The sequence below is a fragment of the Octopus sinensis genome, linkage group LG9 (genome assembly GCF_006345805.1).
Source record: "Octopus sinensis linkage group LG9, ASM634580v1, whole genome shotgun sequence".
Lineage (NCBI taxonomy): Eukaryota > Metazoa > Mollusca > Cephalopoda > Octopoda > Octopodidae > Octopus > Octopus sinensis.
The window spans coordinates 83,700,634-83,721,221 of NC_043005.1; the positions used below are offsets into that span (position 1 = coordinate 83,700,634).

The 20,588-nt window shown below is 37.1% G+C and overlaps 1 protein-coding gene across 2 annotated transcripts in view; it reads right to left on the reverse strand.

Annotated features, from left to right (window-relative positions):
* Window positions 1-20,588, reverse strand: part of LOC115215808 (dynein heavy chain 7, axonemal-like) — a 177,725-nt gene that overhangs the window by 145,782 nt on the left and 11,355 nt on the right. For both annotated transcript variants that reach the window (XM_036506057.1, XM_029785114.2), the window contains exons 2-9: window positions 18,556-18,739; window positions 13,739-13,877; window positions 12,902-13,004; window positions 11,456-11,560; window positions 10,083-10,161; window positions 8,719-8,917; window positions 6,945-7,064; window positions 3,291-3,471 (exon numbers count right to left, since the gene is read on the reverse strand). In XM_036506057.1, the coding sequence (XP_036361950.1) occupies window positions 3,291-3,471; window positions 6,945-7,064; window positions 8,719-8,917; window positions 10,083-10,161; window positions 11,456-11,560; window positions 12,902-13,004; window positions 13,739-13,877; window positions 18,556-18,739 (1,110 nt within the window). The remainder of the gene's footprint in view (window positions 1-3,290; window positions 3,472-6,944; window positions 7,065-8,718; window positions 8,918-10,082; window positions 10,162-11,455; window positions 11,561-12,901; window positions 13,005-13,738; window positions 13,878-18,555; window positions 18,740-20,588) is intronic.

A 20,588-nucleotide genomic window follows, 5' to 3' on the forward strand; every position in this document is an offset into this window, starting at 1 on the left:
CAGGAGATTCTGAAGTTATTTGGGGGCCATGGTTGAAGCCAATAGCGATTTTATTGAATGAATTTTTGTCATTTTGGTAAATATATCTGTTCAAATGAAATGTCAGTTATTTTGATTTTTGTTAAGTTTAGACTTAGACAACAGTTTATTCACTGCACCCTATACATACATGCATACACACACACACACATGCACACACACACATACGCACACACACATACACATGTATATGCATAATCAGGAGAGGGTGGTGAAAAGTTCCTGGCTTTAAGGGTATCGTGAATGGCCTGGTTGGAGGTACAACCTTCCAAGTTCTTTTACAGGGCTTAGAAAAACTGAAGGACCACTGCAATAAGTGGGTGAATCTGAGAGGGGAATATGTTGGCTAAAATCTTAATTGACTGATCCTCCTGTATTTTCTTTTGTCCAAAGCCAGGAACTTTTCAGTATAGCCACATGTATATATATATATATATATAAGCATACATAAGGGAACAAGGTGTACGTTACGCCACAATAATATAGGTATAAAAATTATATATAAAGAAACAAGAATTTTTATACCTATATTATTGCAGCGTAACGTACACCTCGTTCCCTTATGTATGCTTACATTCCATCCATTTGTACGACTTCTAAAAACTTTCTCTATACCTCACTTTCTGTCTTTCTCTTTCTCGCCTTTGATTCTTTGGTCCCCCTCTTCCCCCACTCTCCCACATTTCTCTGCCTTTCTCGCTGTGCGCCATTGCTTCTGTTGCCAAGCCATCTTTGGTGTGCTCTGTCTCTTCCCCCCCTCTTCCTTCCATCCTCTTTAATTCCTTCTTTCTCTCTCTCTCTCCCCCTACTCTCACGTGACCTGGTCAATCCTTGGCGCGCTCTGTTTCTTCTACCCTCTTTAATTCCTTCTTTCTCTTTCTCTCTCTCTCTACCCTCATGTGACCTGCTGAATAACCAGCCATTCCGTTGGTGGCCGCTGCCGGTTCAACATTGTTCCCGTCTGCCGAAAAGGCAATTTTTCCAAACACGCCTGCTAGATATATTAAATTTGTCTAAAGTCGTAAGACACCTGCTGTTATCCTGTTATTACCATTCTTGTTTTTGTTTTTATTTTTGTTTTTGTTTTTTGTATTTATATTTGTGTGGCTTCATCCGTTTTTCTGTCCTTGTTTCGTTTACATTCGATCCTTTTTCCAAGAAATCTAATGCTCGCAGCTTAGTTTTTCATTGGGGCTGGCCGTTTCGGAGCAATATCAGGATTAATCAGCCGAAATTTGCTATGATGATCCGGTTTCTGACTGAAGATTAAAGGCTTCAGTTTTTTGTGTTCGTCCCTTTGTGTAATTCCCGTTCTTGTTTCTTTATATATAATTTTTATACCTATATATATATACACATACATACACATATATCCTCACATATGAGATGACAAAGGACCAGGATCTCTCACAATGTGAGATTCTCAGAAAGTCTCGCCCTCCTCAGCAAAACGTAGTTCTGAAAGTGCTATATTTTGGGGTCACCATCTGTCATAGTGACTCACTATACAATATATTTGCCTCTCCCCATCCCCTTCTTTTGTCATCTCCACTCCCAGCACTGTATCATCTTTTCTACTCCTGCTGCTTGCTTCCACCCCACTCTTCTGCATCCTTCTATCCTCCCCACTGCATGAATTTTGTTTCATCTACTTTATCAGTCCTACCCATTTTGGCAGCCTACCTCCCCACCCCTCATCTACCTTCCCATACAAACATTCAAACCACCCACCTGTCCACTTCTACACAGATGTACCTTTTGGAGCCCCCTGGGCACCTTATTACCATTACCTATGTCATGCAGCACCTACTAATCGTTTTCTCTCCCCCCCCCCACTTTACCCCTACTGGGTGTGAAGAGCCATGCAAATCTCTCTGCAGGAACCTATTCTGCCCCACCACCTCATACTAATCCCCTCATCCCCTAGCATGAAGATGACCCAACCACACATGCCTCAGGACTCATAGTCCCGTGAAGTGCATGGTATCTTCAATAGTGCAGGTGGCATGAAAAATGCAACAAGCCCACACAGTAAAGTGGTTGGTATGAGAAGGGCATCCAGCCCTAAAATCCATGCCAAGGAAGACATTGGCGCTCAATACAGTCCCTAGACACGTTGGAGCTCAATACAGTCCCTAGACATGTTGGATCCTGTCAAACAATCTAACCCATGCCAGCATGGAATAGGGACTTTAAATAATGATGATAATGATGGTGATGTATCTCAAAGTTACACAACTAGGGTTCAGTTCCTGCCAAAGTCAACCAGAGAATAAACACTGGTAAATATTTTCATCTCGATAGTCTCCTCACAGGATTTGTCTTTGTGTCCCCATCAAAAGGCATTAATGTATTACCAACTCTGTTTGGATACCAACCACCTGAGAGTCACCTCCAGAATCTACCAACTACAAAGAGGAAGAGCAAATTTGATAATGCTCTCTTAGATGCACTGTTGGAAAATAAATGGAATGGTCACAGCTGGAATGTTTTTAATCATAGATCTACTCGGTTGGGACTAGCCTTGGATTGAACAACAATAAGGAGGTGATAAGGAAGATAATTTTAAAATGTAAGGATGATAACGACAGTAATGACAACAATAACATTAAAAAAAAGGACTGCCCCTCCATCAGTTCCGGTTGATTTAATCATTAGAACAGTGAAATTAACAAGCAAGTCACTGAGCACTCCACAAACATGCACACCTATTTCTTTACTACCCACAAGGGGCTTAACACAGAGGGGACAAACAAGGACAAACAGATTAAGTCGATTACATCAACCCCAGTGCATAACTGGTACTTATTTAATCGACCCCGAAAGGATGAAAGGCAAAGTCGACCTCGGCGGAATTTGAACTCAGAACATAGCGGCAGATGAAATACTGCTAGGCATTTTGCTCGGCATGCTAACGATTCTGCGAGCTCGCTGCCTTAAACATGCATACCCTTAATATATTTGCCAGGGAGTTTCAGTGTGACATAGAATGTGACAAGACTGACCCTTTGAACTACAGGTACAAATCCTTTTTTGCCAACTGAGTGAACTTCTGAGCAAAATGAAATAAAGTGTCTTGCTCAAGAACACAATGTGCTGCTGAATATTGAACTCACGACTTTATGATTGTGAGCTAAATGCCCAAGTGCCTTCACATAGAATGACATTTATTATGATGATCACAGCAATGAGAATAACGATGAAGGTGGTGGGGACAAAAGGTGACAGTGATTTATAAAGTTTACACATACAGCAGGTGGGACAATAAGATTGGTGAAATCTTCCATGGACTTGAGAGTTAAATCTTGTAAGTGGGACGTCATCAATGTATTGACACAAGTTAACAGATTGGATCCGGGTTTGTTCTGTGATGGATCTATCTGCCTCCGTCTGCTGCATTGACATAGAATATTCAGCACTTCTTTGTACCAACTACAACAATAACAAGAAGAAGAATTTTAAATAATAATAATAATAAATGGCAGTGCCCCAGCATGGCCACAGCTCGTGAGCTGAAACTAGAATCAATCAATCAATAATAATATAATAATAATAATAATAATAATGATAATAATAATAATAACAATAATAATAATAGTATATTTATTATACTATTATTATAATATTATTATAATAATACTATTATTATATTAATAATAATAGTATATTTATTAAGTATATTTTACCCCAGTGTCACTTTGATGGCATGCACTGCTCTCTCACTCAATGGTAATAATGATGATGATGATAATAATAATAATAGTAATAATAATGATGATGATAATAATAATAATAATAATAATAATAACAATAATAATAATAATGATAATGATAATAATAATAATAATAATAATAATAATAATAATAATAATAATAATAATAATAATAATAATAATGATGATGATAATAATAATAATAATAATAATGATAATAAAAGTATACAACTCATCAGAAAATGTTGTCAAAAATGCATGAACAACACAGAATAATGCCCAAAAAGTGAAAAGTGAATGAGTAGTTTAAAAAAAGAGTGGGGTGAATATCAGGTATCCTGTTGGCGAATTTCAGGAAGCATGGAAGTTTTGAAGGATGTAGTGTCCTGATAGCCACCTACTGATGTAAGTAGTTTACTCCATGCTTCAGCAATTTTGAGTGTGAAAAAATGTTTCCAAAGGTCATGGGTGCTGTGTAGTTTGTTGGTTTTGTAAGCATGGCTGTGTGGTAAGTAGCTTGCTCACCAACCACATGGTTCCGGGTTCAGTTCCACTGCATGGCACCTTGGGCAAGTGTCTTCTACTATAACCGCGGGCTGACCAAAGCCTTGTGAGTGGATTTGGTAGACGGAAACTTAAAGAAGCCCGTTGTATATACGTGTATATATATGTGTGTGTGTGTGTGTGTGTGTGTGTGTGTGTGTGTGTGTGTGTGTGTGTGTTGTGTGTGTGTGTGTTCGTGTGTATGTGTGTTCGTGTGTCTGTGTTTGTCCCCACAACATCGCTTGACAACCGATGCTGGTGTGTTTACGTCCCCGTAACTCAGCAGTTCGGCAAAAGAGCCTGATAGAATAAGTACTAGGCTTACAAAGAATAAGTCCTGGGGTCGATTTGCTCGACTAAAGGCGGGGCTCCAGCATGGCCACAATCAAATGACTGAAACAAGTAAAAGAGTAAAGAGTAAGAGTATGTCCACAAATATCTGACCCTTGTGAACATGCTTACAAAATAATTCAAGTTCAAATAAATGAGAACAAGGGAAAACAAAACTCAGTCATAGCTGTGTGGTGTTAAGGAGTATGCATCACAATGGTTTCAGGTTCAATCTTACTGAGCAATAAATGGGAAACTATCTTTCACTATTGCCCAGGTTGATCAAAGCCTTTTCACTGAGTGGTGTTTGATAGCCAGAAACTGTGAAGAAATTGGTACAAATGTGTGTGTGTGTGTGTGTGTGTGTGTGTGTGTGAGTCTGTGTGTGCGTGTGCGCAAACTGGCACTCCATTGGTTATGATGGCATGAGTTCCGGTTGATTCAAGCAAGGGAAACCCCACTTCATGAAGTTAATGTGTAAGTTTCTGAGCAAACCAGATGAGTGTAGCCTATGACATGGAATGTGATAAGGCTGACCCTTTGAAATACAGATACAACACATTTTTGTCAGCAATGGGGAATAAAGTGTCTTGCTCAAGGACACACTGGGTCTCAAACATATGACTTTACAAGTATGAGCTACACACACACACACACATATAAATATGTATACATGTATATGTATATATATATATATATTGCTTCCAAACCATGTGGTTTCAGGTTCAGTCCCACTACACAGCTTTTTGGGCAAGTGTCTTCTATTCTAGCAAACCAAAACCTTGTAAGTTGATTTGGTAGACAGAAACCCATTTTGTGTGTGTGTGTGTGCATTTGTGTGTGTGTATATATGTGTGTGTGAGTGTGTGTGCATTTGTGTGTGAGTGTGTGTTGATTTGTGTGTGTGAGTGTGTGTGTGTGTTTGTATATCCTTGTTTTGTCATTGCATGATAGCTGTAAACAAGTGTCACCTTCCTTAACAAGCTGTGTCATGTTTCCAATCCTCCATGGAAACATGTTCAATCATAGTGAAATATTACCTTGCTTCAAAACAATTATTGGGTCATCCCATAAATAATGCAGTTTTTTCAATTGCATGAACAAGAAGTCAGAGGGAGACAGGATAAACTACCTGCATCAACTTGCTATGAAAGCAGGTAGTAATTCTAACTTTGTATTGATTCTTAGTGCAAGTTTTGAAAGAGTGCTGTTCGATTTTAACAGTTATTTTTTCAATGCTATAATGGAAGTGACAAAGGATTCAGCATATTTTGCTTTATGCGTTCAATAAAGGCAACAACACAACAAAAAGGGCAAGGAATATTAATGCAGTATATGGGGATCAGACAATAAGCTTAAGCCAGTGTCATTCAACCATTCATCGACACCTGAGTGCCATTGGAAAAATCAGGAAATTGGGTCAATGGGTTGCTCACAAACTTTCTGAGTCTAATCACACACAGAGAGTGAATGTGTACTCTTCTTTGCTGTCATGTTCCACGAATGAACCTTTTTTGGACCAAATAGTGATTGATGACGAGAAATGGGTTCTCTATAAATATGCCAAGTGCTGAAGACAGTGGGTAAGGAAAGGAGAAACAATGGTATCCCAAGCTAAAGAAGGTCTTCACACACATAAGGCGTTGTTATCTGTTTGGTGGGACACGAAAGGTTTAGTCCTATTTGAACTTTTAAACCCAAACCAAACGATAACAAAGGAGATCTACTGTGAGAAGCTTGAGTGGCTTAAGTCAGCACTAGAAGAAACAACAACCATCTTTGGTTTCAAGACAAAAGATGTTGTTTCATTAGGTTAATGTTTGACGACATACAGCGAGGAAGACATTCCAAAGACTGGAGAAGACTGAATGGAAACGATGCCCCACCCACCATATTCATCGGGCATTGCCCCATCTGATTATCATTCATTCCACAATCTTCAAAATCATTTGGAGAGAAAAAATGAATTCTGTAAACAATACTGGAGGAATATTTTTTGTCAGAAATGCATCTAATTCTGGGATTTGTTGTATTTGGAATTCACTTAGATATTCCTTTGCTTGTTCTGTGACTGAGTATGATGCTTTCTTGTTTTCATGCTTTAAAACAAGTTTTAACATCCAGTCATCAGAGTTTTTTAGGTAGGTGTTGAGTCTAATTGTGACAATCTTCATTGTTAGTTCCAGTTGTAAAAGTCCACAGCCACCCTCTTTTCTTCTTCTTACTATTATTAATGTCCATCACCATCACCACCACCACCACCACCATCATCATCATCATTATTAACTGTGCCTATCAAACACCAGCAAAATGCCTTACCGTTGATCAAGAGCTTCCTTAGCTTGTTCAATATGTTTCATACACAAGTTTTTAAAAACTCCAATTTCCATTGATTCTTTACGATTATGAAATTCTTTAATATTCACAAACCGAAGATCTCTGAAAAAAAAGAAAAAAATTAAAGAAAAGAAAAACAAAAACATCAAATTATAAATAAAAATAAATTTATACAGCAGAATCTAAATTCTGAAATAAAGTAACCCTTTGTCCTTCATCTTTTTAGGGGTTGGTAAAATGAGTCCCAGGGTCAAGTACAGTCTGGTAATGGCGGTCAGTTTAACCCTTTTGTTACCAACCCAGCTGAAACTGGCTCTAGCCCTGAGTATAAATGTCTTGTTTTCATAAGTTTTGAATCAAAATCTTCCACCAAGCCTTAGTCACAATTTATGATCCTAACACTAGCTGAATGATACATAGTCAATACAGACACCACTTGCACATGCTAACCTGATCTACAAGAGACAACAGCTAAATAAGACTCAAATCACACTGTTGGTTTAAAACGCATGACATTGTCCTGGACACAGTAGCTCTGAATAACAGAGAAGATGGTCTGCAATTCAACACCTATGACTGTACATTCTTCTCAATCAAGACTGAACTTGGAATTGGATAACAAGACACACCTGTCCAATGACATAGCCTCAACGGGGTCCAATCCATCTCCCTCAGATTACATTACTCTCTTGGAAAGAAAGGACACATTAGATAATGCTACTTCTAATAAGGAAAAACTGGATGCAATTGTCACAGCTGACCTGGGGACAAACGATATTTTACATAGATGCTTTTTACTTATTTTTTTATTACTTTAAAAAAAAAAAATTTGCAACAGATTATAGACCAATACTAATCTACCGATTCTGGTGACTATCCTTATTAATCCATAGTACAGAAATGTCTACCATAGAGAATATGAAAAGGGTAATAGAAAATTTTAAAAATGAACCAGGTGGGAGAAAACTGACCCCATTAAAAAAAACCTCTATCTGGTCACTCATCTTTAAAAAGTAGATTACAATTAGATAATGTAATCTTAGATAGCTTTAAAAAGAAGGATCCTCATTAAAAATAAACCTCTATATGGTCCTTCATCTTGCTATAAATAGCAGCCAAAATCTCTCCCAAACTACCTCCACCATCATATAAAACTGAGTAGTTATTAGATAATGTAATATTAGATAGTGTAGGAGTGGGTGTGTGGTAAGTAGCTTGCTTACAAACCACATGGTTCCGGATTCAGTCCCACTGCGTGGCACCTTGGGCAAGTGTCTTCTACTATAGCCTCGGGCTGACCAAATCCTTGTGAGTGGATTTGGTAGACAGAAACTGAAAGAAGTCCGTCGTATATATGTATATATATATATATATATATATATATATATATATATATGTATGTGTGTGTGTGTATATGTTTGTGTGTCTGTGTTTGTCCCACCAACATCGCTTGACAACCGATGCTGGTGTGTTTACGTCCCCGTAACTTAGCGGTTCGGCAAAAGAGACCGATAGAATAAGTACTAGGCTTACAAAGAATAAGTCCTGGGGTCGATTTGCTAGACTAAAGGCGGTGCTCCAGCATGGCCACAATCAAATGACTGAAACAAATAAAAGAGTAAAAGAGAGAGAGAGAGAGAGAGTTCTAAAACAAAGGATTATGGCTGAAATGGCTTTAATTATAAGTCTGCTTAATCAAGCCTGACCCAGGGTGGAAGCAAAACAAGAAGAACAGTAGCCACTGCATCAAACCTACGCAAACTGTGTGTGCCAAAGTGCAAGTATTTGTTTCATGGCTGGGTTGACGATGTGTAAAATCCTGTAGATTACTGATCGGCAGTGGTAAAAATTCCTTTGCCATGGCTTTGGCACCACTGCCATTTCTTGTCGATGTTTGAGTAGTATCTTCTCCTCTTTCTTTTCACTCTCACGAGGATCCTTCAGCACAAAGTCCACTAGAAACTCAAATCAAATAAATATTATAAAAATACAATATCGACAAGAAGGGAGTATGACTAAAATAAAATATTTTAAAAAAATTTAAATAGATGGAAATCAAAATGAAAATAGTATTTATAAAAAAAAATGAGAACAGATAAATAAAAATACTAAAAAATTGATAAAAATCAGATAATAATTGTTTTGTTTTCAATGTGGGTTTTCAAGTCTATCCTCACATATGGTCATGAATTTTGGGTAATGACTGAAAGAGTACAACTGCGAATACAAGCAACCAAAATGGGGTTCCTTTGAAAAATCTCTGGAGCAACATTATTCGATAGGGTGCATAGCTTGGAGATCAGAGAGCCTCTCCAGATTAAGCCACTACTTCTCTGCATTGAGAGATAACAGCTCCAGCACTAAAGGCCTGTCATTAGAATGTTACACAAAATGATCACAACACAGATTCTTCATGGCCAAGTCAACCAGCAGGAGACCTAAAGGTAGACCAAGAATGAGATGGTTGGATCCATGGTCTCCGTTGGTCACACATGGGAATCCAGCCAGAAAGTGTAATGATGGTTGCTTCTGACAAGATCCTATGCAGGAGGTGCCTGAGGACTCTGCTGCCACAACCCTCCCAGGAATGGAGAACAGCAAAAATGGATGGATGGATTTTTATTATCAATAATTGGCAGAATCATTATAGTATTAAACAAAATGCTTGCAGTATTTCACTGTGGCCTTCTATATTCTGAGTTCAAATCCTGCTGAGGTTAGCTTTGCCTCTTATCTTTCTGGGGTAGGTAAAATAAAATACCAGTCTAATAGAGTCAATTTAAGTCTTATCATCCAGTTGAAAATTTTCTAAATCAGAAACCCAGTCCTGTAATGATTGAGGAAAGGTTTAAAGTCTCCCTAAAATAACTTTGTCATTATTAAACTGGTATTCAGAATATAAATTAACATGCAATTTTGATGAGAGGTTTTAATTTAGACCACTTAAAAATGGCCAAGCCATTTTTAAGTGGTCTAAATTAAAACCTCTTTACACATATTTAAATTTACACATATTTAAATTTAAAGGTGGGTTGATATTAAAAAGATAGATAATGCCCCTTGGCTGTCAATTAAATGAACTACTGCTGTAAAATATAGATTTTTAGTATGAATATCTACCTATTGCTTTCTTAACACTCATGAGATAGTCCTCTCTCATCTCCTCAGAAAGGTTTTCAACAATTGTTTGGTTACATTCCTAAAGATAGAGAGCAATTTAAAACATCCATTATTCAATAGAAAATATACATCGTAAAATCTTTTTTAAACTCATGGTTTTTCACATTTGACAATTTTTTTATTCATTTCAGTCACACACTCAACAAGCCATACACTCAACACACTATACACTCAACTTTACATTCTCATACACATAATAAACCTTACACTTAACTAATCATACACTTAATAAACAATACATTCAGAAGGTCATGCATTCAACAGACCATACCTTTAATGAACCATACATCTAATAGTTCATGCACTCAACAGACCAAATGCTTAAACTTTATGCCCAACAGACCATACACATAGTAAACCCTACAGTCAGTGAACCATACACTTGTAAACCTTATGCTGAACAGGCCATCATCATCGTCATCGTCATTGTCATCATCATCATCATCATCATCATCATCAACATCGTTTAACGTCTGCCTTCCAGGCTAGCATGGGTGGAATGGTTTCACAAGAGCCAGACGGACAGAAGCTTGCATCTGACTTCTGTGAGCAGAGTGGATTTAGGGCTTTTCACATGGCGCAAGCACAGGTGAGGTCAGTTTTGGTAAAGTTTTTCAGCTGGATGCCCTTCCAAGTGCCAACCACTTTACAATGTGGACTGGGTACTTTTAAGTGACACCTGCACTGACAGGGTCACCAAGTACTCGCAAAACCAAAAAGACAACAACTTTCAAATGACCTTAAACTTCATCTGTCATACTCTCAATTTATTCTTTTATTCATGTCAGTCATAGAACTGCAACAGCCTTGTGGGTCTGAGCTACCTTAGGGGATCATATCAGTCTCAATAATCATTTTATTGCATGTTTATTGAATGGCCAAGTTACCTTTCCTTCATTAAAGTAGACATAGGTTGACATCAACACACACACACACACCACACACACATACATATACATGCACACCACACAAATAATCTCATACACACAATTTGGTAGACGGAAACTGAAAGAAGCCAATCATATATATGTATATATGTCAGTGTGTGTATGTTTGTGTGTCTGCATTTGTTCCTCTGGCATTACTTGACAACCGATGCTGGTGTGTTTATGTCCCCGTCACTTAGCGGTTCGGCAAAAGAGACCGATAGAATAAGTACTAGGCTTACAAAGAATAAGTCCCAGGGTCGATTTGCTCGACTAAAGACGGTGCTCCAGCATGGCTGCCGTCAAATGACTGACAAAAGTAAAAGAGTAAAAGAGTAAAGAGCATCATATTAGTACCTCAATCAGGAAAATAATAAAGTATCTTACCCTAGCTTTTCTAGGCACAAGTCTAAAAACATTCTCCAGCCAGGAATCTTCCATAGCAGCAACATGAGTGGTGTCGATTCCATTGTGAATGTAGTAGTAATATCTCTGTGAATGATAGTTAAAAATAAGGTAAGTGGGAGATTTTGTCATGTTGGATGGGAGGAGGGAGTATGTTAACAAGTTGAATTATGAGCAAAAGGGGAATTATCTTCAATCACATTTTATTGACGATGCTTAACATTTTATTTTACTATATTTATAATTGATAAGTACATGATATATCACGTGATCACGTGACCAACCAGGCCATCAGATGTTGCTACACATCGCTGGTCACAATGCGCTTCGCATTGTTTTAGCCTTCAATGATGCCACCCTGCTGGCTAAGCGAGCAGGCCAACAGAAGAAAGAGTGAGAGAAAGTTGTGGTGAAAGAGTACAGCAGGGCTCACCACCACCCCCTGCTGGAGCCTAATGGAGCTTTAGGTGTTTTTGCTCAATAAACACTCACAACGCCCAGTCTGGGAATTGAAACAGCGATCCTACAACCAGAAGTCCGCTGCCCTAACCACTGGGCCATAGTGCCTCCACTCATGATATATATGAATCAAAAAGTAATTTTAAAGGAAAGAGAGAAACAAATTTGTTAGCCATAACAGGAACACTTTGTTTGGTGAAAAAAGTTCAGGATAAAAAATTGCCAAATATAGTAAATGCTGTTTGTCAACAATTTTTGGCCTTCAAATTCAAAACGGTTTGAATCTCAAGGAAAGCTAATCACTATAGTTTGTAACATCAACATAATCCTTTATAATGTACCAGTATTTTAAAAGAAACTGTTTCCAATATGTATAGCTATTTCCCAATAGATTCATTGCCTCCAACTTGATAATTTCCTTTGTGAACTGATTTTAATTTATATGAATTGCATTTGAGGTTTGCTGCTCAACTGCTGGTCATTGCTTAATAAATAACTAGCCAAATGGCTTCTTATTCAAAACAGGTAGAATTCCAAGAGAATATGTTTACAACTGGTGTTGACATCAGCAGTTGTTATTGTCTAGGCATACATGTCTTTAACAAGAATATTTGGAAATTAACCCTTTTGTTACCATCCTGCCCGAAACCACTTTTAGTTCTATGATGCAAATTTCCTATTTTAAAGTAATCTAAATTAATAATAATAATAATAATAATAATAATAATAATAATAGTAATCGTCGTCTTCATCGTCGTCATCATCATCATCAAACGTCCATTTTCCATGCTAGCATGGGTTTGACGGGTTATCCAAACACCAGCTTAATAATGAGTATTATTTTACTAAATTCTTCATAATTCTTGAAACTGAAACAAAGGAATTGCATTTCAACAAGAAATATGGTAACAAAAGGGTTAAAATAATGCAAAGATTTTCTTCAAAGTAGAATGAATAAAAAGAACTAACCAAAGTATCTTTTTCGGCTGTAGTTGAAACACTAGCCCCATGAATAGGGGGTAACTCCTTTTCTTGAACAGCTGCTCCTGATGCTTGGGGTTTATCATCTTGCCTGCAAGTATATGAAATTTCTTAATTACTTTTTTGCACCTGTGTGCAAGTGAATGGTTTATTAAGTAAATAGCTTGATGGGTGTTTAGTCTGAGTTTATGACACTGCTTTGAATTGTGTTGCATGTCAAATATGTTGACATACTTGTCAATATATATATAAGTCGACATACTGTCAAAAGGTATCAACGTATATGTGATTTGTATATAACAAAGAGATTTGCTAAGACACAAAAGATAATTGACAAAAGATACTTTTGTTCTGTTGTTTATTGTATCAGCAGAAAAATATATATAAAGTTAAATGGAGGAGACATGTTGAAAAATGTTGTTTAAGTCAAATAAGACACCCAGTTATTATAGTTCAAAGAAGGATTCCTGATTTAGACAATAGTTTCTTAACCAGGCATGAAAACTCATGGAAGAAGGGTTAAGTAGCAGACTTAATGACTGAATATGACAATATGATTTACAACACAACAATATATACTGCAGCACAACACAGTAAAACACAGCAGCCAAGTAAAACATAACACAGTATAACACAACACAACCTAACAACACAATATAAGGCAGTACCATAAAACTCAACAGGCCATAACACTCAAAATCACCTGTACTCTCAAAAGACCTTACATTCAACAGACCATACACTCAACAAGTCATACTTTCCACAAGCCATACTCACTCCATTCTCAGTATAATCAAGAACTTAGTTCTGTCTAATGTTACTTACATGATAATATCCACCAGAGATTTTCGGAAATTCTCTCTCTCTTTCTTCCATTTGTGCAGAAGGCTAAGCTGTCCTCTGGGAGATGGCAGCTCACTTTTCTTAGCAGCAGCAGCTGGGTACTTTCGTTTTTTAGCCTCATCTGTTGGACCCATCACACAATAAATAATAAAACTGAGTGACAGTCTCGTAAATGCTAAAGAACAATAAGTCAGCAGGAACATTAAAACACCAGGCTAAGTATCTTTTGGTTTTTACTTTAGTCCCTCTTCATTCAGATTTCAAATCAAGCCATTGTTCAGCTTCCATTTTTATCCAGAGGATAAGTGAAGTCAAAGAAATCAACCCCAACACATTCTTGGTACTTTATCAACCCCAGAGAGCAAAAGTGAAGTTCAATGTAGGGAAATTTGAATTTACTGTGTAATGAAGTGAAAACTAAAGCTAAATATTGTAAGTAATTTAGTTCACCCTTCTCTTGTTTCAACCTCTCAATATAATGACAAAATCAACAACTATAACTATAATAATTGTTACAAAGTCTAATTGAAAGAAACGTTATTTGTATAATTCAGTGGTCAACATTTACACTGCTTGTACAAAAATTACCTTGAACAAACAATAATTATAATTTCTACCATATAACAGGAGATAGCCATGTGTCCCCTCTACATCAAAACCAACACATGTTCCTGTCCCTGTTATCATACTTACCTCTCAACACTTCAGTATTTAACCCTTTCATTACCAACCCGGCTGAAACTGGCTCTGGCTCTGGCTCTGAGTACAAATGTCTTGTTTTCCTGAATTTTGAATTAGAATCTTCCACCAAACCTTAGTCACAATTTATGATCCTAACACTAGCTGAATGATAACTAAGTTATTTTACTAAATTCTTTGTTATATCTAAAGTAATTGAGAGAAACAGAGAGCATCTCAAAATAAATACAGTAACGAAAGGGTTAAGTCACTTCATTCTCTGCTATACCCCTCGTCACTCAAGAGTGTTCTTTAGTCTTGCAAATTATTTTGTGACATCACTATGCTGGTGCCACATAAAAAGCACCCAGTACACTCTGTGAAATGCTTGGTGTTAGTAAGGACATTTACTCAAAGAAACCATTCCAAATCATTCCATTGTTTTTTTTTTTCAATGTAGTCCCCCGACTCTTTAAATCCTTTTAAACTGTATGACTTACGCCAGCATGGAAGATGGATGTTAAATGAATATGATAGGCACAAGTTCATAATTCTGAAGGAGCAGCAGAGATGAATAAATTGAGCTCAGGATTTGGTACTTTATCTTATCAAACCCAGGAAGGAGGAAGACAAAGTCAGCCTCAGTAGGATATGAACTCAGAATCTAAAAATCCAGAATAAACGCAGTAAAACATTTTCTCCAATACTCTAACAATCCCACCAACAACTTCTCATTAAGGGTGTTTGACTTCATCCATCACCCAATATAACACCCCCACCTGGCTTTCTTGGGTGTCTTTAGCAGAGTCCACTCTCTTACAAGCATTTGGATCTGGTCTTCAATGTAAAGATAATGCAATATCCTTTCTGCTATGGGCACAAGGCCAGCAATTTCAGAGAAGAGAAGCTAGTTGATTACATTGACCCCCAGTGCTCAACTGGTATTTATTTTATTGACCCCAAAAGGATGAAAGGTAAAGTCAACCTCAGGGGAATTTGAACTCAGAACATAAAGCATTTTGCCTGGTGTGCTAACGATTCCGCCAGCTCCACCATCTTATGATAATGCAATATCAATATCTTGATATGCTGCTTCTTACTACAACAACCCAGGTGGAGTGATTTATATTTCAACCCTTTCCTCACCAGTGCTGTGTGGCCCTTCTTATGTCACCACCACCACCACCACCACTTGTGACTAAGTGGTAAGAAAGTAAAATAGATAAAGCAACCTAAATAAGTGAACAGCCAGAAAGATCTAATAATCACTTGAATAGACAAAACAATGACAGAGCCTGTATGCAGTCACTAGCCTTGCTAGAAATAACAGCTAACTCCACCCTCCAAAGTCATATCCAACAAAATTTAGTAAGACACACTGGACTACGTATTCCCAGAAATATATTTTTAAAAATAAATAAAAAAGACTTGATAGTCATGGTTGGAGCACCTCTCTCTAGCAATGTATTAATTTAAGTATCTATACACTATAATTAATACCAACAGAAAATTTCCTACAAAAATTCTTTGATTTGTTTTTTTTTTTGCTTTGTAGTTGTTTTTTGTTTTTGTTTTTGTTTTTACTTGACTGTTTTGCAATGGAATTATCTGTGATAGATTTGAGTTCACTTATCAGAAAATGGAAAACATGCTACAACATGTCCCATTCTTTATTTGTATAATTAATTGCAAGGTATTTACCACCTGAGTTGTTCAGTTACTGGAATATTAGCCCAAAAGTTTATGCCAGGTAATACAATTTTCTTTTAAAATAAACGAGAGAGAGAGAGAGAGAGAGAGAGAGAGAGAGAGAGAAGAGAGAGAGAGAGAATAAGAGAGAGGGCAGGAGGAAAGAGAAGAGAGAGAGAGACAAGGGAAAGAGGGTGGAAAAGAAAGATAGAGAGAACGTGTGTATGTGTGTGAGTGTGTGTGTGTGTGACAGAGAGAGAGAGAGAGAGAGGAGAAAGAGGGAGGAGTGCCTCTTGCCTCAAATCATACCCACCTAAGGCGGCGAGCTGGCAGAGACGTTAGCACGCTGGGCGAAGTGCTTCGTAGTATTTCGCCCGTCGCTACGTTCTGAGTTCAAATTCTGCCGTGGTCAACTTTGCCTTTCATCCTTTCGGGGTCGATAAATTAAGTACCAGTTACGCACTGGGGTCGATGTAATAAACCTAATCCCTTTGTCTGTCCTTGTTTGTCCCCTTTATGTTTAGCCCCTTATGGGTAATAAAGAAACACATACCCACCTAAATATTATGAAAAAAAAAAAGAAAATTTATTGCTGAGACAATTTACAAAAAGACATGAATATTCCCAGTCAGAAGAACGCAAGGTCTGTTTGACCAGGTCTGACCTCAAACTAAATGACGGCATCTTCTGTCAAAATATATGAACTAAACACACATGTTGAAATGGGAAACAAAAGAGAGGAAAAAAGTAAAAAACATCTATTTATATTATGTCATCTCGTGTAACAAAATTTATATATTAATCCATAAAAATCAATTGCTCATTTCCTGGAGAAAATACAGATTTGAAAATACTCAACGGAAATGCAGAAATTAGTCAGGAAAAAAAACAACCGGAAAGCACTGCTGTGTATCCTGATTTAAACCTTACGTGACAATAAAATTCTTTCATAGGTACCCCGCTGGTTCGACAATTATTGGATGTAATGACTATATCTAGACACCTAAGGCTTCACTTTCTTAGCTTCATAAAAATGATATTTTTTTTTGTGCATTGCATTTCATTAACTTGTTGAAAATTATACTTCCTTTCAATCTTTTCCTCCCTCTCTCTCTCATATATATGTGTGTATATATATATATATAGACATACACACATACACACATATATTATTGTAATTCTAATATATCATTACAATACACCTGATAAGCTGACCTGCTGACTTTTTTTATTCCAGACTGAAGAGGCAACTGCAACAGCAATTTGGACACACCTTGCTGAACATTGCATGTCACAGCTGACTAGTTTGCAGAATGCACTCAGGACATAAACACAATCTGGAAGTCCACAATGCAATAAAGTCTTGTGTTTAGCTGGACAAAAACACTACAGAAACTTCTGACATGCTCCAGACTAAATGTATAGAGCTGTGCATCTGCTTTTCATTGGCACAAAAGGTTCAAAGATGGTAGAGAGAGAGGTTAGAGACAATGAGAGGTGTGGGAGGGAGAAGTACGTCAGAGCTTTCTGAGAAAATTTGCAATCTTCTGGATGAAGACCACTGTGTGTTTGTAAAGACAATAAGCATACAATTTGTAGTTGGTATGGCAACTGTACACAGACTTATTCCTGAAGATCTGAACATGTGTAAAATTTATGCAAAGTTTGTTCGAAGGGTGTTCAGTGATGAAAAGAAGGAAAGATGCCATGGTGACAGCAGGGAGATGGTTGAGCTCAATAGCTTCAATGTAAGAGTACTCGAGTCTCTACTGACCTGTGATGAAAGCTGGATCAACTGTTATGAGCCAGAGACCAAGAGACAATGTGCCCAATGGATGCATCCTGGCTTCCCCTCACCCAATATGATCCTGCAAGGGTTTGCTGGGATCCCACAAGAGTTCCCTGGGTTCTCTCTGACCAGATGGTCAACAAAGATGGGTGTTCAGGAAGAGATTTTTTTCACTAAATGCCAGAGCTCTTCCATTCAGGTCAGTGACATCTGCAACAGGACTACACACCAATCCACAATTCCATCCTGGTAACCAACTATTTGTCAGTAATAGGCATCAAAACTGTCCCTCACCCTCCCTGCAGTCCAGACCCTGCTCCCTGTGACTTCTGGTTGTTCCATAAGCTTTTGACGGAACCTCAGGGGTAGTCATTTTGGTGATGAAGGAGGCTACAACATGAGCTCTGGACATCTTCCCTTTGGACGCTTTTCATGGGGCCTTCACAGAGTGGCTGGAATGCTACAGGGGCACTGAAGTCAGAGGATCCTACTTTGAAGAAAATTAGAGTTTTGTACTTCTTTGAAATTTATAAATTCTCTCCTAAAAAAAGTCTCAAACTTTTTTGAATGCACTTTGTATTGTACACATTTTACCCAGGTGTTTAATGGTAAATAATTATAACCAGGCATAAAACGAACATACTTGCTTGCAGATCAATTAATAACTTTTCACTTCTTGCTTTATGTTCCGCAAGACTTTCTTCAGTAACGGAGTATTTTGGTTTATAGGCGCTAAATGAAGGAGTAACTTTTGAAAATGGCAAAGTGGGAAGAAAGCCTCTTTTCGTAGCCTTCTTTTTCTGATCATTGCCTTGGAAATCTATAAACTGTAATGGAAAAAAAAAAAAATAAAACATTATGCGTTATTGAAATAAAGTGGAAAAGTGATACAATACATATATATATATATATATATACATATACACAAACACACATGTATATATATATATATATATATATATATATATATATATATAATATATATATATATAAACACATTCATACATACACACACACATATATATATATACACACACACATATACATACATATATATAAATCTCTAAACCAGATTTCTGTCTTTATAATTTCTCCATTTTTGTTATATATATATATATATATTTATATATATATGATATAAAATCTGTTCTGTCTGTGCGTCTTCTCGGATCTCGGGCATCTTCCATCCAATTGCACTCAAATTTGATATGTAGATACCGACGGTATCAGGGCATGTATAAGTCTTGAAAAAATTACAAAAATCGATTCCATGTCAGAATGCGATTGATAAAGCTGTTTTTGTCCTGCTTTTCTTCCGTCAACCTGTACATAACTGCACCTTCCATTTTTTGTTGTTTTTGTACTACTTAAAGGCACGTTTCTTTCCTGCCAAGCTTACTGTTTGAACCATGTTTGTGTTCTCCCAGTCAACAGCCTTATCATTACTGGTACTTTAAACTCTTCGATTGCATATCTGTCTGAATAAAATCGTTTTTCTTTGGAATAGAAAAAAAAGTCTATCTTTATTTCTTCTTTTGCTGGAGTCTCAAATTTAGGTTAAATCAGTGTTTCTCAAAGGGGAGGCCTATGGGATGGTCGGACAAGTTGTTTTGAAAAAATTTGGTTTAAATGTTTGACAACTCAGCAACGTTCGTTAGACGGGGGGGGGGGGGGCTTTTGCTCGTATATATATATATATATATATATTGTTGAAATTTACAGAAAAACAAAAGACGAAGACAGGTGTGTAAATAACAAACAGGTGTATTAGTATGACACTTGGGAAGGTGACAAAGTCGTTTAAGTTTCAAACCTACGCTCTTCAACAGAAAGGAACACAAGGAAATAAACAGAGAGAGAAGATGTGTATATATATATATATATATGTAACAAAGATGGAGAAATGATAAAGACAGAAATCTGGTTTAGAGATTTTCAATTAAGGAGGTATTTATTTTTCGTTTACAAGGAAAGATATTGTTACAAGAAATGACTAATTTGTGGAGTGTTGGAATGTTATTTTTCTTCCTGAGACAGAGAAGGAAATTCAGTAGTTGATCAGCAGTCAATGTTCTCTGCGTGTGCGTTCCCAGCATTCTGTGTGACAACTATTAGCGCTGTGCATGTTCTATCTCACAGCTCTGGCACTCTGCCTTAGGTGCCTGAGATGTGGTGCTTTTATGGCAAAAAATCGATTCAGAGAGCTCCAAAAGCTAGAATCTCTGCAGGAGGTCAGCTCTAGGTAGTGACCCGATTGGTCAGAATTTCCTTATTCTAGCCAATCATGACATTGCATGTAGTGACTAAATATTCCTGCAACATATATATCAAGTGTTTAAAAAGTATAAAAAATATATATACTATATATATACTCATGTTTTAAGTTTTATTTATCTTGTTCTACCAAACTTATAAACCTATATACATTTGTGCCTGCGTGTATAATAATATATTTAAGTTTGTGTGTGTATATGTCCTTTTCTTTTGTATTGCCAAACTCCTCTTCCTATTCCTCATAGAAAGCTTTGCTACTTTGTGTCCTTGTCTTTCCACACTCTCTGCCTTTCATCCTTTTGGTTGTCAAGTGGTGGTGGTGGGGGTAAATACAGACACAAAGACACACACATATATGTATGTGTGTGTGAGAGAGAAAGAGAGAGTATGTGTGAGAGAGAG